This window comes from Cajanus cajan, chromosome 7, assembly GCF_000230855.2.
Source record: "Cajanus cajan strain Asha chromosome 7, NIPB_CcT2T_4, whole genome shotgun sequence".
NCBI lineage: Eukaryota > Viridiplantae > Streptophyta > Magnoliopsida > Fabales > Fabaceae > Cajanus > Cajanus cajan.
In genome coordinates this window covers 11,787,125-11,813,390 of record NC_138523.1, presented here as the reverse complement: position 1 = coordinate 11,813,390, position 26,266 = coordinate 11,787,125, and the positions used below count along the sequence as shown (strand labels likewise).

The following is a 26,266-nucleotide window of genomic DNA, read 5'->3' as shown; positions in this document are numbered from 1 at the left end:
CGACCCGGTTTGGGTCATGAGACCCGCGAGTCGCTGGTTCAACCGGGTTTTTAGCCGGGTCACACCGAGTCAGCTGCACATCCGGTCTGATCACTGGTTCGGCTCGGTCCAACCACCAGTTTTCGATTCGACCGGTTCAACTGGCCGGTTCGAACTGAGTTTTAAAACACTGGTCTAAACTAAGCTACCTAAAGAGAATGTTAAGAAAGAAAATGTTGGAATACCATCATTCATAACCTCAAACACCAATTACAAGGCTTTATATTAGGAATGGCCAATAACATGGGCAAGACTTATTGAATTAAAACAAAATATTAGAAAGAAACTAAAATAACATTGGGCCTCTTGAGCATTCAACCCATAACATCATCTATCATCCAACTTGGGGGGGTTTCCTTACGAATGGGCTTGGATCCGCTATCATTGTCACCCCAAACAACAATAACCTTATTTGCAAGGTTATGATGTGGCAAAATGGAATTGGTTGAAACTTGTAAATGGAGGATCACACTAGAATCCAACGATGAGACATGTTTTGTGTTTCTTTGAAGCTCAACCAACGGTGTAAAAGAAAAATGCGTGAGGAAAGCTTGAGTATTAGAAGATAGCGAAGATGTGGTGGTTGTAGTTAATGACTTGGACGGATGGAAAGGGTTAGAAGCATGTGAATGCGAATCACTCAAAGTGGGTGGGTTAGGGAAATCAAACATAGACAGAGGAAGAGGATGAAAATGGAAAATAGGGTCCGAACCATGGAAAGGACAAAGCTTTGGAACATGAAAAACAAGATGGAGTCTCACAGTGGTTGGTAAATCCAATTCATACACCATAGTTTTGACCCGAAAAAGCACATGGAAAGGCTTCTGATAGTGTCATGCTAGCTTTTAAGAAGACTGGCAAACCAATGACCCTTAACGATATGGTTGTAGACGAAGAAATGCCCAATGGCCAACCCCAAAGATACGATCTTGACATTGTTTGTATGCATAGTCCTCCATATGTTATCTGGTTATGATAAAATGATGTTTGACCAATAATAGAAACTCCTTGTTTTGTTGTAAGATAGACTCAACTGACAGAATATCGAAAGAATATTGGAGGAGGTCCAAAATAGAAGAAGGATGGCATAATAGAGAACTCGAAATGGAGTAGTGTTAATGCTCAAAAGATACATAGCGTTATACCAATATTTTGCCAAATGTAGAAAGCGATACCAAGAATAAGGACATTCAAAAATGAAACATCTTAGATAATCCTCCAAGCACCGATTCAAAACCTCCATTTGACCATACGTTTGTGGATGGTAGGAAAAATTGAAACGAAGGTACCATGGGCCTTGAATAATTCCTTCCAGAATGCACTTAAGAAAATTGGGTCACAATTAGAAATAATTAACTTGGGTAATCCATGTAGCTTGCATATCTCAACCAAGACATGGTGAGCTAGTTGCGAAGCAATGAATATGGATGGAAGAGCCAAAAAATGAGCATATTTGCTCAAGCGATCACATATAACCTAGATAGACATGTGACTAAAAGAACTAGGTAAATGTGTGATGAAGTCCATCATGATATCTTCCCAAACATGATGCAGGTTATGTAATGGTTGTAATAGTCAAAACTTCTTTTGTGTTAGGTACTTGGCTTTTTGACAAACATCACACTAGTAGATGAAAGACTTGAGATCAGTAGCCATGGGTGGCCAATAAAAAGAAGTAGTAAAATTATATAGGGTCAACTTATGACCAAAATGTCCAACAATAGGTGTTGAATGAAATTCAACCATTAATTAGTGACGCCAATCCTCAAAAGTAGGCACAAATAAACAACCTTAAAAATAAATTAAGTCGTTAAACTAGGTAAAACATTCTTTGGTGGAAGAATATGTCAATAATTTATGTTTTAAGAGTTGACTAGCTAAATGAGAATGATAATATTATTTTCATTATGCGGGGAAAAAAGGGACTTGAAAAGAAATAGAGAATGTCAAAAGGTTGGTGGGGTTCAACCTAAATAAGGCATCAGTAGCTGCATTATGGAAACCAAGGTGATATATTATCTCAAAGTGAAAACCCAAAAGTTTAGTGATCCATTTCTACTATTTAGGTGTATGAATGGCTTTGGCCAACAGACTTTATAAGCTCTTTTAGTATGTTATAATTTGAAAGTGTTGAGCAATCAAGTATTGTCTTCACTTCTTAACTGCTTCAATATCTACAAACATCTCAGTAACATAAATTGATTCAAATTGTATCTTTGTGCAAAGATTTTTGCCAAAAAGCGTTAGTGGGAGACCATGTTGAGAAAGAAACTACACCTACAATAATAGCAGAAGCATTCGTCTTCAATACAAAAGGAGAAGAAAAATCTGACAAGCCCAAAACAAGCGAATTAGTGATGCATTTTTTTATTCTATAAAAGCAATTTGAGCTTCTATTGTATGTGTAAAAGTATAATTCTTATGTAGATATGTAAAAGAGGCGACTATGGTAGCATAGTAATGAAAAAACCACGTATAAAATATTGTAATACCCAAAATCCCATGTAGGATTGTGAGGGAGTGAGGAACGAGCTAGTCCAAAATGGTTGTGTGCTTGTCTAGGTCAAGTGCAGCATCATGTCTTGAAATAATGTTGCCCAAATAAGCCACTAATGGAACACAAAACACACACTTAGCATGCTTGGTATAAAACTAGTTAGTTAACAATAACTGTAAAATTGAATGTAAATTAACTAAATGGGCCATGAATGATTTGTTATAGGTCAAAATATAAGACAAATTTTCTCAAATAAGGTCTAAGCAAATTATTCATGGTTGACTGGAAAGTGAATGAAGCATTTGATAAAACAACCATATGGCATAACTAAAAATTTGTATAGGCCAGCAAATGTCCTAAAAATTGTTTTATAAGTATTTGAAGGGATAACACGAATTTGTCGGTAACTCAAACATAAATCAATCTTAGAGAACACTTGGGTAGCTCCAAGTTCATCCAGGAATTCACAAATGGTAAGAATAAGAAATCTATCCTTCATAGTAATTGCATTTAAAGCTCTATGGTTCACATAAAAATGCCAAGAGCCATCTATTTTTTTTTACTAGCGGCACCGAGGAAGAGAAAGGGCTAGTGCTAGACTTTATAATTCCTTCATATAACATTTAGTGATCAAAGTGGCTTTTTGAGAGTAAGGGTAACGATAAGGCTTGACATTAATTATAGTAGTGTTTGGTAATAAGGGAATATGGTGATCATGTAGGTAGGAAGGGGGTAGGCCATGAAGTTGTTGAAAAATTAGGTCAAATTCATAGAGTAATTGTGTAAGGCAAGGATTGGTAAGAGAAGAAGGTAGAGGGGTGGGAAGGGTTATAGCAAAGGGTTCAATGGAAGTGGTAATAGAGAGCAAATGACAAGAAGAAACAGTGTCTTGATGAAAAAAAATGACATATTTGAGGGAAAATAGCTAGTTTCAGAGTCACTAGGTCCCTTGTGATAGTAATGGTCAGCCCTTGATGAGTGGAGGTAAAGGAAGGAATAGCAAAATTTGTCTGTATAGTACCCAATGTACGCAACCAGGCAACCTCCAAAATAACATTTGCACCCTCAATAAGCAACAACTATAGAGGTACGTTGAAAACGTGTTCCTGGAAGGAAATAGAAACCTTAGGACAATAATCATGGCATGTAATATAATCATTGTTGCCAACCATAACTTGAAAAAGGTGGTGGAGGTAACAGATAGATTTGGGTATTTAGCGATGCGAGGTTGAATGATGTTATGCGAACTACCTTATCAATGAGGACCAAAACTTGTAACCTATTAATGCAACCCTTGAACCACGATGTTTATGGGGAAGTATGACCAGTAAGGGCCAAGGTGAAGAGGTGAAAATGGAATGTGGAATCATCCTCGGATGAAGTATAAACTAATTGATTGTCCTTCATTGGTAGTAGGGAATTGATCTGGATTAGTATCAAGCAATGGAAATGAGTCTTCATCAGATAAGAGTAATAAAAATTGAGGGTTAGAGCACTTATGACCAAAAACATATTTATCATCACAATTATAACACAATTCGGCCACACGACACTCTTGTAATTGTTAAGGTGTTAGCTTTTTTATAGGTAGGGATGTAGGGACAGATGTAGAGTTAGAGGTGGTAGTATTTGATGTGGCAGGTTTAGGAGATGGAACAAATGAATTACTAGTTGGACGAGGGTTAGAATTAGAGGATTGAGGGTACTGGTTAAAATAGTCAGAGCATTGCTTAGAATTCTACAACTTGGCTTCTACTAATTTAACCAAACCAATTGCTTGAGTAACTAAATGTGGTATCAAGATAGCCATCTCATTTTGAATCATCAAAATTAACCCAAAAATGAAATAGTTTAGTGTAGTGATGGGGGATAAACCACAAACCTTATTACATAACTTTTCAAATGTATCCTAATACTCAGAAATGGAGCCTATCTAGCGTAATTTGAGTAAAATTACCTCATGATTTTCATATGTCAAAGGACCTAAATGTAATTCTAGTGAGTGGCTAAAGTGAGTCCAATCGCCCATTTGATTATTAGAAAACATCCATTTAAACCAACTAAGAGCCTCTCCTTTCATATAGGAAGCTACTACTGGACCCATTGTTCTCATGGTACCTAATATATCATAAAATATTGATCAACTTGAAAAAGCTAATCTAGAGGTTTATACCCTTCAAAATACGTTATTTGGAGCTTAGGTGGGAGAAAATGTTGGTCTGTCATATAGGCTAGAGAACCAGTTTGATCATATCCAAAAGGTGGATGAAAAGATGAAATGGGAAAGGATGGAAGTGTTGAGATTGTATGGTTAAATGGTGGGGGAAGTAGGAAAGCGTTAATAATTGGGACAATGAAAATAAGGTCTATGGAATAAAATCGTTGGCTACTGGTTGAAATCGTGTGAAGGAACTAGAAAGACAATTTAAGGTGGTTAGGGATTGGGAAAATTGTGGTAAAGTGGAAAAAGGATGTGTGGTGGAGATATATGGGTCATAAGGTAGGGATATAAGGGAGAACATATGAGATAAGTGTAAGAACAAGGTTTTCTGGGTTTGGTCCATTAAATATTCAAGAACAAAAGTGATTGATTCGAGTTGAGTTTCTTGAAAAAACACCTATTAATTAACTTATGATTATAATGAAACAATCTTAGTAGCAAACATTAGAAGAGTATCATCTGAATCCTTACCTGTTTTGGGATTGACATCTTTAGAAACCCTAGGAGGCATAGAGGTTGAAACAATGAAAGCACCAATGATACATATTTGTTATCTGAACTAAGCTACCTAAAGAGAACACTAAGAAAGAAAACATTGGAATACCATCATTCATATCCACAAACACCAATTGCAAGGTTTTATAGTAGGAATGGACCAAAGACACAGGCCTATAAAACAACTAAAACAACATTGGGCCTCATGAGTATTCAGCCCATAACATAATATATCATCCAACTCAAGGAAGTTGGCTTACAAATGGACCTAAATCTGCTGTTATATTATCTATTGGGACTTGTTTGCACATGAAAATGACTCAAAATGACGTTGAAAAAACTATCAAAAATTTGCATCTTTGGGTGTTGCAAGTTGAACTATATAAATTAGGAACCATGATTTAAACTGTGTTTGGAGACTTGAAATATGTATATTATGAATTATGAAGATGTTAGAATTTGAATTTGATATTGATTTGAGTAGTGTATGATCCTAAAAGTTTTAGCTCAAATAAATGGTTATATTCATGACAACCCTTTTTTACCCTCTGGTTGTGCTATAGTTTATCTAAATTCTATCTCATTCATGAAATAGCTTATTTATTTGGATATTGGTCACACAAACCTTATTACGACATCTTTATTCTCTTATGAAATTTAATATTATATATTAAATAAATTAATAAAAATTACACCATTCAACATTTAAAAAAAATTACTATAAAAAAAATGTGTTACCTTACTTTTAGAAGGTGTTTGGATCACAAAATACTTTTATTTTTCTAAGAATCTTAAATCCAAAATTTTGTTTTCTCATATTTGGTAGCTATTTAAAACAATATCCCAAGAGATGTAGTATCTCGAAGACCATTTTTATCTCTTTCTCACAAAAACATTCACATAGAGGGTTAGGAATCCAACTTTTTCGAGTTGGGCAGAAAGTTATATATGTGTATATATATGTGTGCGTGTGTGTAAAAACCACAATATCCTTTTTAAAGACAACTTTTATGTGTTTCATAATGGGATATCTAGAAGAAGACATTTATTTAACTAAGATGCACTAGTGCAAAAATTGAATTTAAAATCAGAGTTTTAAGATCGGTTATCTTGTAACCGATCTTAAAAGTGACGCGGTAGCAATTTTGTAAATAACATGAACACTTTTAAGATTGGTTCTTTTATAACCGATCTTAAAATTACTTTTAAGATCGGTTATAAAAGAACCGATCTTAAAAGTGCCACTTTTAAGATCGGTTACAAAAGAACCGATCTTAAAAGTACTTTTATGATCGGTTATAAAATAACCGATCTTAAAAGTACTTTTAAGATTAGTTATTTTATGACCGATTTTAAAAGTTCTACTTTTAAAATCGGTTATTTAAGAACCGATTTTAAAAGTGCTACTTTTAAAATCAGTTATTTCAGAACCGATTTTGTATATATGTAGTATACAAAATCGGTTCTTCAATAACCGATTTTAAAAGTATCGTCAGAAATCTTTTATATTCCCCTCTATTCTCATTCTTTTCAATCTTTCCCTCCATTCCTTTTTTTAATTTCTGACGCTCTCATTTTCTAAAGTCTCCAATAAGGTAAATTTTGTTATCGTTTTCGTGTTCATTTTCGTCTTCTCATAATTTTTTTGTGTCTCTTTTCGTTTTTTCACGCTTTTCTCGTCTCTATTTTCGTTGTAGGTGCAGTGTGGGAAAATTTCGAACTTGGAACGGCCCGTTCTGCAAGGAGAACGGGCCGTTCTCCAATGAGTACGGGTCGTACTGCAAGGAGAACGGGCCGTTCTCCAAGGAGTACGGGCCGTACTGCAGGGAGTACGGGCCATACTGCAGGGAGAACGGGTCATTCTCCAAGGAGTACGGGCCGTTTTCCAAGGAGTACGGGGCGTTCCCACTGGAGCACGGCCCATTCTAAAAGTTAAAGTTTTAGGCATTTTGATTAGACTGGAACGGCCCGTTCCAGTTTATTTTTTTTCCACAGCTGCACTTTTAAGATCGGTTATAAAACAACCGATCTTAAAAGTTTACTTTTAAAATCGGTTGTTTAACCGATTTTAAAAGTCTAACTTTTAAAATCGACTCTTTCAAAATCGGTTACAGAACCGATTTTAAAAGTTCAAAATAACCGATTTTAAAAGTTTTTTTTCCACTAATGATGATCACCCCCTACCTTGCAGTTGATGCTATGAAAAATAGGTGGTCAAGATTTGCTTTTACCAACTACAAAAGCAACATGACAACTAAGTTTATTAACATTAAAACATAACTTTCTAAAGGATCTCATATTGTTTTTTGATTTAATAAGATACTTCAGACTCAACCATGAGAGATCTTGATATAGATTTGATTTGAATAAAGAGACTAATTAAGATTAGAGAATGGGCTTCCTTTGTTGGTTATAATAGGTATTTAAAGAATTAACATTATAATGACTTACATATAAGCTATTTTATATTTTAAATTAATTTTATTGTGGTTATTATATATCTTATCATTTATTTAATATTAATTTCTCTAAAAAAATTAAAAGTAATACTAAAATTAAAAATTGATTCAATCCAAACTACTTTACTTTAGATTAGATTTGCTCAAATCATATTTAAATTTAATATCAAACTAATTAATCAATTAATTAACAAAAATAAGATGATTGTAACAAATGATTTTCCTCTTCACCAATAGAGTTGCAAATTACGAGTTATTATAAGTCCTTTAGTTTGTAGGGAATTCAATTATGATAGATTTCAAAACATATTCAACTCATTTCATAAATATTCTCACAAATTGAGTCAGTTTATTTAAAATTATATTAAAAAAAGTTATTCTTAAAAATTATTTAAAAATGTAATTTTTAAGAAGCAAATAAGAGTATGTTGTTTATTAAAAATGGAAGAAAATTGATTAAAAATATAGTCCTAACAAACACAGAAAAATAATATATATATATATATATATATATATATATATATATATATATATATAGGGTTTAGGGTTTAGGGTATTAAATATGAATTTTGTAAATCCAACCGTTAGATTGAAAGTTTTTTACTCTAAAATCATATATACAAAATTTTATATTAATCCAAGATGATTTGATACTTCATTCTTATAAAATGTGAATTTTATAAATCTCATATATATATATATATATATATATATATATATATATATATATATTAAAAAAATAAACAAACATACTTGCTAGCTATCCCTTTCTATTTTTATTACACCGTCATGTGAAGATATATTTATATGTATTTTCTAAGGTCCAATAAATATAATTTTTAGAAAATTAAATTAAATAAAGAAATTTCTCTATAAATAAACGGTTTTACATATACATAAGGGAAGAAGAAAGATGTACTTCCTTAAAAAAAATGTACTTACTTCAAAAATAATTATTAAGTCTTTAAAGTTAAAGTCACAAAATCAATAGAAATTCAAAATTAACCCAGAATGATGTTGAAAATAAAAGAGAGGGAAAATCTCTAACAATATTATTTACATTACAATGAATTAAATAGTACAATTTGTTATTTCTAAAATTTTATTTATTTTTAAAATTAAATAGGACGAGAAATATAATTTAAATATCTTTCTGAAAAAGGAAAAAAAAATAGTGCAATTTACTCAACATGTTAACAATAAATTAACAAGATTAATTGGTTATGGTTAGGCTTGCCTTGAACATTTGCATAATAATTAAGGTCAAGTGAAAGCCTTTTTCAAGAGGACCCCTTCTCCACTCCAAGGCTATGGAGAATATCTAAGAGGGAAAAAGGCCAAAAAAAAAAAAAGTTACGATCCTTTAACCTTCGTATCAAACGTATTGTTGGCAAATTGTCGCAAATTATACAATATATATTGCCTCTTGTCTCCAGAATTTCCACCTTAATTTGCTCCTTTCCCAATAACCACGTACCATAGCAGTTCAGTTGTTGTTGCAAATGCAAGAGAAAATTAATATGACATTCTTTGTGATCTGACACTGTTTTTGTCTCTAGCTATTTGATTATTCTTTTGTCCTGACATGAAGCACATAACTAAAGTTAGACTGTACCATAAAAGAAAAAATTAAAGTCACAGTAACACATGGTTGTTGACAGGCTTGGCACCCATAATATGTAGCCAAATAGACAATTGGAGAGTAAAATGCAGAGCTTTAGCTTTTACCTAAGTAGAATGTTCTTAGATAAAAAAAATGTGTTCTTTGCCCATTTTCCAATATGATAAAAGCAATTGAAAGAAGAAACACAGATTTTGATTCCCTACTGCGACTGCATGCAATACTGTGTGGTGCTTTTTAAAGTGTTGCTGAGTTGATGAGGGCAAAATATATAAAGTTATGGATTTAGAACACCAATCTCGCCTTCAATCTCTGCTCTCTGCTTTATTTTTCTTTTGCTTTTGCACGTTCGTTGGGCCAAAGAAGCTTGGTGTGTCATTGAAATGTAACAACTAACAATAAAAAAGCTGAAACATTTCCCTCACTTTTTGAGGCATGCATTAGTGCATTACCAACATATACTTCTGTGGTGAATGCTCAGTGGAGGACTGGTGTAACCCATTCGTTATTACAAGAAACGTAGTACAAACGATGGAAAAAAAAAAAGGGGGGTGTAAAAGGACTAAAAAGAAGAAGAAAAAAAATAGTATTTACAAAGATTAAAATAGAACATTTTAACTATTGATAGTAAAAGTTAATGTTTATAAAACTATAGGGAAAAAGGTAACTAAAACTACATTAATATTATATATCAATTTGTTTGGGGCATTTTCAAATTATTTTGACTGTAGTGCATTTGATTTTGGTGCCTTTGAATTAAATAGCCACAACATGTTTAAACTTGAGTTATGCTTCTTTTTTGTTTGTATTAGCATGCATGTATTGAATTTGATGACTAAAATGTTGAGGGGTTGGTGCGAGAAAAACTTTGCTTGCTCTTGACATAAAGTGGAGAGCCTCTTTTTGTTCCACGACATAGAAAAGAGGAGCACAGCAGGTAAATCAGATAATGAGCCACTTTCTTTAGTTGAAAGCCTCAAAAGTTAATTTGTTTACTAAAATAACTAAATCATTTTCATTCGGGGTTAAACATATGAGGTGAAAGTTGCAAATCAACACAGTCCATGCCTTAGTGGTCCACAGCTCAACAACACAAAGGATTGTTATAATTGTGGACCATTGGATTTCAAATGCTTCTTTTTCCCCACCAGAACATTCTCAAAATAAAATACAATAAATTCTTGCATATTGTGACAAGAGCTCCAACCACCAAAATGTTGCATGCACCCAATTTTAATTTTCAGTTAATTTCTAATTGTCAAAAGTAAATATAACTTGTTACGTGTGGTCCTACTCCTCTTGTCTTAAGAATTGGTTCTCCATGCCCTTTATTAATGAGGAGAAAACAAATTTTTGAGAAGGAGTGGCAATATTATGAACGTCTCAAGAAAAGAAAAGAAGATACAACAAAAGTCAACTACAATTATTTATGATGAATTGTTTCTAGCTACTTGATTGTCAACAATCTACCTCCTTTACACTTACAAAATAAAGAAAACAATGTTAACATTTAGAGGGCTATAGCTAGCCACCAAGATTTGGTATATTCATATTTATTAGAATCTTATCAAAAGCATGATGTTTACTTAATAGTACCAAGATTGTGAACATTAGAGGTATGAAAACATTTCATTTTAAACGAGAATTCAAATCATACCGGTGTAATTTTTATTAAATATTATATCGTTCAATAATTATAAATTTTGTAAATTTAATCATTGAATTATAATTTTATATCATTTTATATGTTTATATTAAATTATTAAAATTAAACATAATAACTTTAACTCTTCAACATGAAAAGTACTAATTCAAATTCAAATTTAAAACAATTATAAGTATTATGTATCCTTCTTCAGTATGGGAGTTCAAATTCAAAAGTCCTCCAACATCAAGTTGTGTGTATTGTCTTAAAAACTATTAGTATTGCATAACAAAGTGATATATAATTAATGTATACAGCCATTGTACTCTTTGTAGCTATGATTCGTCCATACCTACCAAATTATATTTGCTCGTGCTATTGCGGATTGCGTAGTTGACATATTTCATCTAAAAGTCAGTGGAAATATCGATTGAGATCTCTAAATATAGTGAAGCCACGTAACACTGTCGGATACAACATAGCACCAGCCTCCCTTTGGTCTCAAAATCATTTTCAAATTGCCACATCAATTTAATCTTTCAAAGCATATATTAGTTTTTTCTATTAAATATTCGTTAAAGGGAGAAAAACAATTAATTTTAGCAGTTTTAAGATGGTGTGGTGCTAGGCTTTGGAATCTCACCCTATTACGCCACATTATATATAGTACAGCCAAAGTATATCACTTTTGTATAACTAAAGGCAAGAAAGTAGCTGTGGCACATTAAAGTATACAATTTCATTCACAACATAAATCATATTATTTATTGAAGTGGAATGGTATCATTCTAAATTTCTTCTGTTACAGTACTATAAAGATGCAGCAGCAGGGACAATATTTTGAGATCACAAGGATCAAGAAGAAGCACAAGATCATATTTCTCATCTTTTGCCCTTTTGCAGAATGGACCAAGAAAAAAGAAAAAGCAAGTAAAGGGAAGGTTGCTCATGGTCATGGATCTTTTTCTTTAGAAGAATGGACAAGAGCAATCATTCACACAACCATTTCCCTACCTTTAATCATCATATATACTCCCTCTGTCCTAATCACCCCAACATATAATAATCAATAACATTAACACACTCTCTATAATCATAATCATGTCACATGAAAATCCATCCCACCCTATCAATATCAACATCCTAAACTCGAATCACTTCCACTCACTCTAGTTTTCAAACACACAACAACGTTGTCTGTCTCCACTTCACTTCCCGCCCTAGGACAAACAAACATGAAGGAGGTTCCTCACCATGCATTCTTCACGATGTTGTTTTTGTTTCTCTTACCATTCCTCACGTGGAGCCTCCACCACAACGACACTCACGCGCTCACCCTCTTCCGCCGCGGGAGCGACCTCCACGGCCACCTCCTCAGCAACTGGACCGGCGGCGACGCCTGCTCCGGCGCGTGGCGGGGCGTGCGGTGCTCCCCGAACGGGCGCGTGACGGCCCTCTCCCTCCCCTCCCTGAACCTCCGCGGCCCCCTCGACGCTCTCGCCGCCCTCACCCACCTCCGCCTCCTCGACCTCCACGACAACCGCCTCAACGCCACCGTCTCGCCCCTCCTCGCCAACTGCACGAACCTCCGCCTCCTCTACCTCGGCGCCAACGACCTCTCCGGCGAGATCCCGCCGCAGATCTCCTCCCTCGGGTCCCTCCTCCGCCTCGACCTCTCCGACAACAACATCCGCGGCAACGTGGATTCCCTCGCCAACTTAACGCACCTCATAACGCTGAGACTCCAAAACAACCTTCTCTCGGGACAAATCCCCGACCTCTCTTCCTCCATGAAAAGCCTCACGCAACTCAACATGACAAACAACGAGTTCTACGGTCGTTTACCAAACCCCATGCTAAAGAAATTCGGCTATGCAACCTTCTCCGGTAACGAGGGTTTATGCGGTGCTACACCCTTTCCTGTTTGTTCCTTCACCCCAAACCCTAGTGATAGTAATAATGATAATGATAATGATAATGAACCGGATGAAACGGTTCCCTCAAACCCTAGTTCTTTTCCGGAAACAAGCGTGATTGCTCGACCGGGGAAAGAGGGTCCACGTAAGGGGTTGGGTCCTGGTGCAATTGTGGCGATCGTGGTGGCGAACTGTGTGGCGCTGTTGGTGGTGACTTCTTTCGTGGTGGCGCATTGCTGTGCGAGGGGGAGAGGGTCGAGTTTGGTGGGGAGTGGGGAGAGTTATGGGAAGAGGAAGAGTGGGAGCAGCTACGGTGGTGGGAGTGAGAAGAAGGTTTACGCGAGTGGTGAGAGTGATGGGACTAGTGGGACTGATAGGAGTAGGCTTGTGTTTTTTGATCGGAGGAGTGAGTTTGAGTTGGAGGATCTGCTGCGTGCGTCCGCAGAGATGCTTGGGAAGGGAAGCTTGGGGACGGTGTATAGGGCGGTGCTTGATGATGGCTGCACCGTCGCGGTCAAGAGGCTCAAGGACGCCAACCCTTGCGCCAGGCATGAGTTTGAACAGTATATGGATGTCATTGGGAAGCTTAAGCACCCCAATGTTGTCAGACTCAAAGCTTATTACTATGCCAAGGAGGAGAAGCTTCTTGTCTATGATTATCTCTCCAACGGAAGCTTGCATGCTCTTCTTCATGGTTAGTCATAATCACTCATTCTCAAACCGTTTCTAACTTAGATAAAAGCTGTTTCAATTTTTCTTTAATTCTGCATTTGTTGGATACTGATAGGGAACCGTGGTCCGGGGAGAATTCCGTTGGATTGGACTACAAGAATAAGCTTGGTGTTGGGGGCAGCGAGAGGTCTTGGTAAGATTCATGGAGAGTACAGTGCAGCTAAAGTGCCTCATGGGAACGTGAAATCTTCCAACGTGCTTCTGGACAAGAACGGCGTTGCATGCATCTCTGACTTCGGCTTATCACTGTTGTTGAACCCGGTTCACGCCATTGCGCGATTGGGGGGGTACAGGGCCCCAGAACAGGAGCAACAGAAGAGGTTGTCGCAGCAGGCTGACGTGTACAGTTTCGGCGTGTTGCTGTTGGAGGTTCTCACGGGGAGGGCTCCTTCGTCGCAGTATCCTTCACCGGCTCGTCCAAGAATGGAGGAAGAGGAACAAGCGGTGGTGGACCTTCCCAAGTGGGTTCGCTCCGTTGTGAAGGAGGAGTGGACTGCGGAGGTGTTTGACCAAGAGCTTTTGCGGTATAAGAACATTGAGGAGGAGCTTGTGTCCATGCTCCATGTTGGGTTGGCTTGTGTGGTGCCGCAGCCTGAGAAGAGGCCAACCATGGATGAAGTTGTCAAGATGATTGAGGATATCAGGGTGGAGCAATCGCCTCTTGGGGAGGACTATGATGAATCCCGCAATTCGCTTTCGCCTTCCATTCCCACCACTGAAGATGGTCTAGCGTAGGAGTGCTAATGTTGGTATATATAAGATTAATTTATGTCATATATTCCACTGCAGTTATTAGCTCCTCTTCTAGTTGCATTGTCTCTATGCTCATTGTTTTAAGTGTTCTTTGTAAAATTTGTGAGTTTTGTGGAATTCCATTGAATGAACGCAGCACAAGTATTCTCTAGTTGAATTGTACTACAATGTACATTTGAAGTTTGCCTAAGTGGACTGTCGTCTTGACACAATTCATCAGCATTATTGTCATCAGCACTGTGAATGGGAATTGATTAAATAAAGTTTTATCATTGGATAAAATTAACTTTGGTATGCGATCCTGAAATCATGGAAACGTGTTAGGAGCACCAATATGCTTAAAATTGCTTTCAAAAGCTAGGCACGCGACATATAATTTCGATGGAGGTTCATGATGAATTAACCGCATGCCAGAAATAGCTTGCAACTTGCAACTAACGAGTAGCTTCAAATTAAATATTAAACATGGGAATTCCAAACCTTAAGATTTCACGTTCCACATTGAGACAAGGCAAGAAAGCCATGAACTATTTCTCGATAATCTCATTCTAATTTTAAAATGAAATAGTAGCTAGCTTAGTAGAGCTATAAGACATGCTATAGAAGCGCGTGAATTCAAATTCTGCAATGCACAACTTTGTTTCATGAGCTTTTCCTAAGGTCCCAAGTAGGTTCTCCTTGAACCAAAATAACTCTTCTATCTCCTAATTTTTCATCTCTTCAGCCAAGGGGAAATGACTATTGACCAGTACAATTGCAATGATAAATAACGTTTAATTACTCTGTGTCTGTTTACATTTACTAACAAAGGGTGACTACTGCTAACACATTACTATTCTACAATTCATCTAGGAATAATGTACAAAAACATCATTTTTTTCTTTCTACAGACGTTTATTAAAAGTACAACCACCACCTAAAATCATTTATAGGGAATTTGATTACAGTTCCAAAGTACAATTTCCACTAACTTAGTCACACACGCTCTGAATCTGTCCAGATTTGATATGTTCTTCTACAAGAATCTCGGTCATGCCAAGCATCCCACTCAACTTGATGACTCCAGTGTGAATAATAATAATTGAACTGACTGAATTAACTGTTAGCTTATTGCTCCAGTTTGGTCAATTAGTGTGCCAACTTGTTCTCCGCACAAAGCTTTTGAGATGTTCCCAGGCTCCAGGAGATTAAAAACCACAACTGCACAATTAAAGGACGAAAGAAATTCATCAAATAAAATTAAATATGTAATAAATAAAATGTCCACTTTGGCAGCTACTTCAATATCAGTTTATGAAAATAATGTTGGATACTCGTAAACCTCAACATAAAAGCAAAAATATTAACTCTGGCAGAACCACGACTAAGCACCAAGGATTTTTCTTCAATTGACAGCGCCTGACGGTATAGGTATACAATAGGGACTATTTGGGACCCACTAGATGGCGACGGAGGTGCATGTGTATTGTTTTTGCAAGAATACCTAAAGCTCTAAAACCTGAAACGTGCTCATAATGACACCAAATGCAACAACTTACTAACCAGGAATAGAATTTTCCTCACAGAATGTCAGTGCTGACATATCCATAGAGGTGACGCCTCTTGATCCCAGCTCTCTAAAGGATATGTGCTCAAAAGTGAAATTGTTATCTCGTGAGTTGCAGTCATATACACCATCAACGTTAGTACCCTTGAGGACTGCTTCAGCATTCACTGCAAGGTATAAAGAGATATATGCAGATGCTTGCAAAAACAAAAACCCAAAACAAATATGCATGCGTTGCCCCTTTGCATAAGCTGCAGATAATGTGGAGTGGAAATGGTATTTAGAAATTAGAAATTTATTTAAAAACAAAATAGGATAGCATCATACGCTCTGAAGCACGGAGAGCTGTAGCTACGTCAGTTGAGAAAAGTGGATTGCCAGCACCAAAACCAATGCCACCAAATATAACAACTCTTCCTTTCTCCAGATGTCTGATGGCCCGCTGCCTATTGTATGGTTCAGCAAACTCCTGCATGGCAACTGAAGTTTGTACACGAGTCTGAACACCCATCTTCTCAAGAGTCGATTGGAGCAATATTGAATTCATCACGGTTGCCATCATGCTGGCATGTTCAAGTTCAAAAAGTAATTAGTTAGGTCAATATTTTATAGAAAAGTAGAAATGAAAGCAAATCAATGTGGAAGATGATATATTAACCAGAAAGATTAAAAAGATCTTATGGCAACACAAGCAACGAAATAAAGGCCATGAAAACACCTGCCCCAAGATTACCCATGTGCAAGGCATCAAGAAGATACTTGCCAGAGCACAACAGGAAGCCTCAAAGTGAAAGCATCAAAAGATATTTATTTTTTCCAAGAACACAAAAATGAAATATAAAAATAACACAAATTGGCAGCTCTCAAACTGTTACAAAAGAAATTATGGTTATACATATTTCAATATAAATTTATTCATCATAGATCTAAACTTCCCCAGATTTGAATATGCAACTAAATGAAAGGTCAGAAGTGCAACTCTAGAAAGGGGAAGAATGGGTTTATGCAAATAATCAACAGAGGCACAAACAATTGGAAGAGAAAATAAGCATAGACAAAGCACATGACAAATAAATTTGCCTGGTCATTCTAATCCCACCCCCATTTACAGCCCCACCCAGATCTCCAAATATCAGATTTCCAATTTAGTTTTTCAAAATCACGAGAATCTTTGTCATCTTAGTAGTCTAATGACCCGGACAAGTTAAGTGCTCTATAATGCCACTACCAACATCCCATACTAATCAAGTCAGAGTTCACTTTCCAGATGTGGCCTTCTCCAGCACTACCACCAAGGTACTTGCTATCCCACTTCACAACTTTAATATATCTTCTTTGTTTTGGATCATCCATTTGTGATCAGGATATGGATGGTTGCACTGATATATAAACTATTTTTCCATTTATTTTCTTCACAATTGATCTCTAGTAAAATTACAATGGTGTAAATAGAAATTGCGTAAAAAAATTTAGTAATTAACCTTACCCTACTTGGTACGCAGTACATCTTTCCAAACCTGTTGCAGTTACCCATGCATCTCCAGAGAAGAAATTACGACCTCCAACAACAATCGCCACCTGAAATATCACAAGCTGCTTCAGCCAAACTGAAAAGGGTAGCAGAATAACAGACTTCAGAGAATAATCAGGAGAGCTGATACCTCCACACCAAGGCGGGAAGCTATGGCAACTTCTCTTGAAACTAACATGGCCACCTGATAATTAATTTAAACAAACAAATGGACTAAGTGTTGTCACAACATCCAGATACCAATTAGACACTTGGTAAAGACTAAAGAGGTCATGAGTCAATCAATATTATCAAATTTCCCACATATGTAAACCCAAACCATAAACCACAAACCTTAGGGTCAATATTGCAGGTATCAGATCCAGTAAGAGCTGCTCCACTAATTTTGAGGACTACCCTTCGCCATCTAAGGTTTGACAATGCTTTGGACTTCATGCTATTAGCTTGACCTCCAGTGGTGGGCGTTGCCACTCCATATCTATACACAAAGCAGTGGAATGCTCAAACATTCACACATCATACCACAAGACGAGGAAAAGTAAAGAGAAAACCAATTAATACTCCAAAAAAAATAACAACACGATCAATTTGCTACTCCATCCTAGTAACACCACCTGCCACTACAAATTGGAATTATCATTTCCACGTGATTCGTGAACCAGCAGCATGCCACTGCCAGCGATGATAAAGTTACTTATTTGCAACATCACCAAAGAGAACTTCAAATTTCCAGCATCAGTGAAACACATAGACCCATATATATTGCAAAGTCCTATTCTAAAGTCTAAACTTATGCATAAATAACACAACTAAAAGACAATATAATTTAATGCTAAGATTCTACAAAATATAACATGTGCACACCTGTACTAAAAGGAAGGAAGCATAAATTACATACAAGGACAAGCAGGGTACTCAAATCAAAACAGAATGGACAAATCCTCTGCAGACACAAAGCACAATGAAACGTAACAATATACAAATTAATTTACCAATGGATGCAACATCAAGATTCAAGATAATAACGTACTACAGATAACAACTAAAGTAACGCCCAACTGTTTCAAGTTCCCATGTGATTTATAAACCAGAAGTGTGCCAGTGAAGACAGCATGACACTTATTTAAATGCAGCAATACCTCTGAAGAAAACAAGTTTTCAGATTCAGTCAAAACCACAGACCCCTATTTATCCCAAGAACCAATTCCAAAGTCTAAAGTTGTCCACGAATAGCATGACAAAAAGCCTATATCACGTTAAAGCCAACATTCTACAACTATAACATGCTGCACAGTGGTACTACAAAGCAATCAAAAATGTCATAAAGCTTTACAATATTCCAATCTTCAAGCATCTCGAGTAAATTAAGCATTTATGCAAACTATGATGCAGCAAATGAATAGAATAGGCAAGAAATATACCAAACCAAAATCACACAACAAACAAACAAATCTTCAAGCAAATATAATAATGCAGTAATTATTAAAGAAATCACTAAAATGTCAAGTGTGAACAACTAGCACTTGTATGCAAATGCATCAACACAACTATTAAACATTACGGTGCTGATTGTTGATAGTATACCTCTTCGATTGCCTGGGAGAAGTTCCGGCAGAAACAACCGCTTTATCCTCGTCGGAGAACTTCGCCGAGAGAGAATTTCCGACGATCTGTTCCAATTGCTTGAACCAAGGCCAGAGACTGGTGGAAATGCAGCCACTGCTCATTCTATGCCTCTCCAATTTATACCTCTTCTTTAGGTTATCGACCTTGTTCTTACACTGTTCCACGCTCTTCGATTGGTTCTCGCACCGTTCGCTCACCACCGCCGCTACCTCCTCCCAATCCCTTCCCCTTAGGTTTCCGCGATTCAGCTGCGTGAACTTCTCGGTGTACGCCTCCAGCAGGCACTCGATCGCCGTGTCGCTCCACTCCTCCCGGTCCTTCCGGTACTCGGCGGCGGCGGCAGCGGCGCTGGACGGCGTCTTGGATCTCTTATTAAATCCGTAGGACGAGGCTCCCTCGCCGATCTCGTCGCGGTCCTTGCGCTTCTCGCTGGCGCCGTCGTCGTCGAAGGGGTTGGCGTAGTCCTCGGCGTCGTCGGAGACGGGCTTGGGCGGGACGGGGACGGCGGCGGGGGAGAAGTGGTGGTGCGGCGCGTAGGGCTGGTGGAGGTGGTGGTTGTCGTCGCGGAGGAGAGAGAAGTCGTCGTCGTCGTCGCAAGAGGCCATAAGGGGTGAGGGAGGACGTTACGGCGTCGTCGGGGACGTTAGGGAAAGAGAATAGGGCGTTCGGCGTTGAGAGAAGGTGTGCGTGCGAGGCTTTGACGGAGCCTGCGTTCCGTGAGTTGGTCTGGTATCTGCCGTCACGCGTGGTGACGGTCCCGTTAAGTGCCAAGAGCAAGTGCATTGCACGCGCTTCTTTCGCCACATTTGGACCTGCATCCAACTTGCATGGCCCAACTTTTCTTCACTTTCCTATTAAAAAATTATTTCACACCTTTTTTTATCTAGATTTTAAGATACCAGAGTTATTGTTTTTATTTTGTATGATGTTAACACTAAATTTAAAATATTTAATGTTCAACTAATACTAAATAATATTTGTTTTGGGCTATGTTTGAGGTCCAATCTTGACATAGGGTTGGGTAAAACCCGCAACCCAACTCGCCTGAACATAATACAATAAAAACGTGAGACCCATAATGATATGGCTCAATTCCAACACCGGTGTTTAGGCTAATATGTTTTAAATATTCTAAATTTATGCCATGTAATAATATCTTTGTGGCCTAGTTCCAACATTAGGTAAAGAGAAAATGGGTTTAGATTTATAATTAATTAAAATATGAAATTTATTTGGTCTTTAGTTGTTGGAGTTAAATTTCTAAGCAGTCTAGTTTAAAAATTTAAGTAGTGAAAAATGAAGAAAAAAAATTAAAAGATTGACAAGATCCAAAATAAATGACTCAAATCGCACAAATCTACTACTTGATTAACCTGAAATTTACTCAAATTAATTACTTATACAAATAAAAACAAAATGAATTTAAAGAGATTAGTTTTGTTTGAATTCGAGATTTTGAGTCTCAACTCATCTAATGTTCACATTTATCTTGACATATAAGTTCATCAACTTAGAATAATATTCATGAGCAAGATTTTCAAGATAAGATTATGATAATAGAATGTTGTTCTTACATAAATTTTAGGCCTTAAATTAATAAATTCAACTCATTTAGACTCCAATAAATAAGAAGGTTAAAATATGTTCTAATTATTATAAGATACTCATCTAATTATTTTTGCCTCCATAAAATTTTCATTTGTTTATGATGTCTCTAGTACTTTATTTTATTATTTTAGTTATTGTTATTACTAACATAGAGTGTCTACAAATCATAAATTCTTTCAACAATGTCTACCTATCATAGATTGAGCTAATTTTTTTCTCACTTCACAAAGGAAGAAGACAAATTTTGTCCCTTTAGGCATGAATACTTATCAAGAGACGCTTAATACCATATCTAAACATAGCTATGATTAGGCTAACTTGTATATTAATTGATTATCATTGACCTAATTTTCCTCCTTGTTTGCCTTGTCCAATACAAGTCCAATGTTTTGTCCATTTAATTGAATTATCTGCCAATTAATTAATTAAATCATAATCAATTAATTGATCCTTAAATTAATTCGTATTTAATTTAATGACTTTGCTTCAAACATTTACTTTATATGTGTGACTATATAGGTTCTCACTTAATTGATAATAATATTTAGCATCTTTATATTAAATATTATAGAAAAAGTTTAACATCTAGCAATGAGTCATTGCCACCCAATTGAAAAGAATAAATCGATAATCTGATTTCAACATTTTTTCAACCATGATTACCTAGGGTAATTTGTTTCTTCATCCATATATCTTTGGTTGAACATGAGAGATAAGCATGTCATTCTTGTAAAATCCAATATATGTTTCTCAATACTCAAGTACATGTTCAAACTTGCACAGACCCAATATCCAATATTAGTTCATTTCTGTGTGACCACACATATTTCACATCTCATTCTATCGAGAGGTCCAAGACACATCTGTTATGCAGGAGGGACAAATCCTCTCTACATCCCTCACATAGTCACATCTTTCACATGATTCATTACAAACCCAATTAACTACTTTTATAGACATCTTGTTATGAATAATGTTTGATAGCATCGAAGCCTACAACTCTAATATGCAGGAATCGTAGTGGCTTCAAGTCAAAGAACTACTCTTCTATGGTTGCCATGATAAACATCTATGACAGTTGCAGTTGCATAATGTATTATGAAGTCTTCTCATAATGGGTCCATCTAGTATAAATATTAACCTTCAACCATAGTTTTAAAAATTGGCTCTAATTGATTGAACTAGGAATCAATAGTATAGCTTGTTCGAGCCTTTCATTAGATCGGTTATGTTAGTGACCCAGTATAAATCGATATAACTTGGCTAGTTTTACGAGTGAACCACTACCCGAAGAGCTAAAGGTTCAACTGGTTTAGTGTTATTTTGTTTGAATTTTCCCTCGTAATTGTTCTTTTCCATGCCTAATGTCCTCAATGCTTGTATGCTAAGTGATTTATGATTGAAGTAGTCAAATACAAAAACTTCTTACAAGCAAGATAAGGGACCTAGTCACGGAGGTTAAAGGTGATCTCATTAACCACTACGCCATAAAGTCTTGTATTTATATTTTACAAAATACACATAAGTATGATATATAACATGTGTGTATATATATATTAATTTAATAAAAATTAGATCATGCAGTTCAATTAATAACACATCCGTGACCATTGATTTACAAACCAATTTGATGATCGACTTGGTTTTTAAAACATTGAATTCAACATTTATATCTGTATGTCTAATTTAATATTTTAAGGTTTAGGGTTTATGATTTTCATATCCACATCTAGTAAGATGTGATCATCTTTCAACTTATACAATATATAATCAACTACGAATACCTTAAAAATAATGTTTGTTGTTTGAATAATCTCACAGTTACACTCAAATATATATTTAAACAAACTTAATTATTCTAAAGATATTTTTATGCTTAATTAAAATAATGATATTGACAATTAAGATAATATCTTAATTGGTAGGACTAACTCTAACAAATATATGTATAATTTATTATTATTATAATTAATGATAATCATAATAAATTTTTATTCGAATAAATTTGTTGATTTTTTTTAGATTTTTATTTTTTTGTACAACAAAAAAATGTAGTAAAACAAATTTTTGAAAAAAAATCTATTAGAAAATAATAATAAGTTTCAAATTTTCACAATTTATACAATAAACTCATTATTTTTTTTATAATAACTACTTTAAAAACTATACTTTAAAATAATTTTTATTGATTAACAATATTTCTTATATTTTAACAATGCTTAAAAATTAAATATTCTTAAAATATCTTAATTTCAAAACCTTTTTCGCAAACATATAATTGCAAATTATTTTTAATATAAAAATCAACTAAATGAAATATTTACCTTATTTTACATTGTTACTCTATCTGTCTCAAAATATAAGACACTTTTAATTAATTCATACTCATTTTAAAAACTAGTTATTCGAGTTAAATCTATTAAATTTGTTAATAATTTATACTCATTTTATCTCATGATATCGTCTAAGATTATTTTATATAGATCATGAAAAGTCAATAAATAAGTAAAAATGATCAATATTTTTACAAAATTAATCTTATGATTAATTCTCTCTCTTTTTTATTTTATTTTATAAATAATGCAATATAACAATCACTTTTAACTAATATTAATAGGTTATAGATTAAAAGTATGTAATTAATACTAATAAGACAAAGTTACTCTTAAAATCTTAGAGACTTTTTTTTTTACATAATTAATTTATACTTAATTAACTAACGTGTGTAAGCCATGTTCTTCAATATCATAAAGGAGAATAATTTTGTCGTATAAATGTATAATATTTATTTAAAGTAATCAATGATATTTAAATAATAATAATTAATGCAAAAAAAATAATATTATAAAATGACAAACAAATCTAAAAAAAATGTCTTTATGACACTCTTTCTAACACTATTTACTATTCACCGAAAATGATTGAAAATAATTTTTTTTTATAAGTCTTGCGTCTCACTCAATGAATTTTTTTTTTCTAATTTAGTGATAAAACCTCATTAAAATTAATAATTTTCAATAACTTTTGACAAATAACATGAAAATAAATTCAGGAAGAGGATGTAAGGTTAGATATATCACCATCACCATGTGTTTCATACCGCATTTATTTGAGTTACCTAATTAATTAATGTTTAAAAATAAATTATTTATCATTTTAAATACTCCTTTCATTCTATAACAAGATTTGTGTTTGAATAAAAAATAAGTAAATATTTTAATTTTTTTAATATAATATTAATTACTTCTTTTGTATTATAATCCTCATAATATTCTTTAGAAAGTGACTATGTTATATTATTTCTAATATAGAATTTTAATTATAATGTTAATTTTATAAAATAACTATTTCCTTTTATTTATTTATTAGCTTTTCTTTATTCATATAAAATAATCTAAAGCAACAAAATATATGTGTACTTATCTTCTCCAATATTCTAATAAGAGAGACAAGTTTTTTTTTATCTAATTAATTCCTTGCAGTTATTATTTTTCACCTAAAATAATTGTTAATTAATTAAGGTATTATAGGAAAAAATAATTAATACAAATGATAATTAAAAAAAATCTTATAAATAAGGATGAGTAATAAAGTGAAGGTTATATATATATATATATATATATATATATGACAAATATAGTAATTTATATTTTTTTTAAAAATATTCTTAATATTATTGAGACTTTCATTTTACTCTTTTTATTTAATTTTTTTATTTAATTAATTAATGCTTACAAGTCGTGTTCTTTATTTTCATAAATTAAAAACAGAATATAAACTTATCTCATAAATACATAATATTTATTGTAAAGTAATCATGGATATTTACTCTAAATATTACACATTTATTTATAATATCGATATATATTCATAAAAAAATTAAAAAATATGCAATCATGTTTTCCAATCTCGTAAGAGAGAGAATAAATTTATCTTATAAAATATATAATATAATACTAGTGGGAGAAAAAACACTTCGTATCTTCATTTTAATATTGACAAATAAACTTGTATCAATCAATAATATTTAAATTTGTCCGATTTTAATGGGAAATACTCCATTTGATTGGATACGGATACAAATATCGGTATGAGTAATATCTGATTTGTCTACCTCGTATTCGTATTTATACTTGCTTTAAATTTTTAAAAACTTAATTTATTTTTAAAAATTTTACTTAACATTTATGTAATTTTTAATCTATTTTAAAATCATGTTAAATGAAATTTAACTAATGTAACTTTGTAATTAGCATTCTATGTTGAAATTATTATTATTTTTTAATATTTTTTAAAACATATTTAATTAATTTATAAGTGGGTACGAGATGGTACGAGATGGGTACGATATACCCTATACCCCATGGGACGGGAATGAGAATATAAATTTATACCGTCAGATATGAGGATGGGGACAAATATAAGGTACAAATGGAGATATTGAAACTCATACCCACCTCCCTGTTGTCATCCCTACTTGAATACACTTTAATGAGATAGTATACAATTATTGCATATTAAAAGACTTTTGTAACCTTTTAATAACCTGGTTTAACAATTTTTTAATTATTTAAAAAGATTAATGTGTACATAAAAATAAGAAATCATTATCTATTGGTCTAAATTTATTGTAAAGTAACAAAGGATAGTCTAAAACTATTAGGATGAAATTAGTAATAAGAATTTAGATAAATGCATAAAAATTTAAGTTTTTCTCTATTTGACAATTGTAATATTTCTTATTGATCAAAACTTGTTTTTATTACTAGTATAAATTTATTTGAAACTAGTGTAAAAAAAAGATAAACACGGGAAGGAGTTGTTGAATAGTGTTAATAAAAAATTTGCACGATTTTCATAGGGAAGTAATAATTCTAGTTAGATAAAGCGCAAAGAGTAATAAGATGTAATACTGAGTATTTTTATATTGATTTGTTTCAACCATTGAGACTACATCTAGTTCTCAATCCAACTAGATTGAGTTCTACTATCTTTAAACAAAGATACAAGTATTTTTTCAATAAGCTACTTATGACTCAATCCTAAGTAATTTTTTACTTTTCTCTTTAAATAATTACCCAAATATTCTTTTAACAACAAACATCTATAGACTTAAGTACCAAATATTCTTTTACAGTTAAATATCTCTAGACTCAAAATGAGTATTTTTTTTTTTAAAACCTCTCTATGCTCAAAATAAGTATTCTTTTTCAGACAAACCTCTATAGACTTAACCTTATAACAATGGTTATGAAGATTACATAAGTGTTGTATTCATCTCACTTAGATATTACACAACCAGTACATAATAATGAAAGTTTACAAGAAATAATAGATTTGCAGAGATTATATTTCTATACAAAGATGTATATGTGTGTCACTTATGTAAGTTGTGTGTCTCTCTTTCTTGAACTTTAAATCTTCTTATATAGTAGCTCGAAGAAGATGATTATTGTAACATTTTGAGTCAAACTCATAATTTTGTCTCGTTTGTCTTCATTATCTTTCCCTTTGATGACAAGTAACCATTCGACTCATTTAATGTGAACATTAATTGTATTTCACCAAATGACATCT

The 26,266-nt window shown here is 34.0% G+C and overlaps 2 protein-coding genes across 2 annotated transcripts; one reads left to right on the top strand and one right to left on the bottom strand.

Annotated features, from left to right (window-relative positions):
- Positions 1-11,831: 11,831 nt before the first annotated feature.
- LOC109795502 (leucine-rich repeat receptor-like protein kinase PXC1) lies at positions 11,832-14,609 on the top strand. Its single transcript, XM_020355031.3, has 2 exons — positions 11,832-13,587; positions 13,681-14,609. The coding sequence occupies exons 1-2, from the start codon at positions 12,213-12,215 to the stop codon at positions 14,358-14,360; spliced, it is 2,055 nt and encodes a 684-aa protein (XP_020210620.1). The 5' UTR covers positions 11,832-12,212; the 3' UTR covers positions 14,361-14,609.
- A 523-nt stretch (positions 14,610-15,132) lies between these two features.
- On the bottom strand, positions 15,133-19,973 carry LOC109788187 (aspartate/glutamate/uridylate kinase family protein). The gene is made up of 7 exons (XM_020346860.3): positions 19,040-19,973; positions 17,789-17,933; positions 17,586-17,639; positions 17,411-17,502; positions 16,252-16,487; positions 15,921-16,091; positions 15,133-15,578 (listed from the first exon to the last, which is right to left on the bottom strand). The coding sequence occupies exons 1-7, from the start codon at positions 19,684-19,686 to the stop codon at positions 15,481-15,483; spliced, it is 1,443 nt and encodes a 480-aa protein (XP_020202449.2). The 5' UTR covers positions 19,687-19,973; the 3' UTR covers positions 15,133-15,480.
- Positions 19,974-26,266: the final 6,293 nt, after the last annotated feature.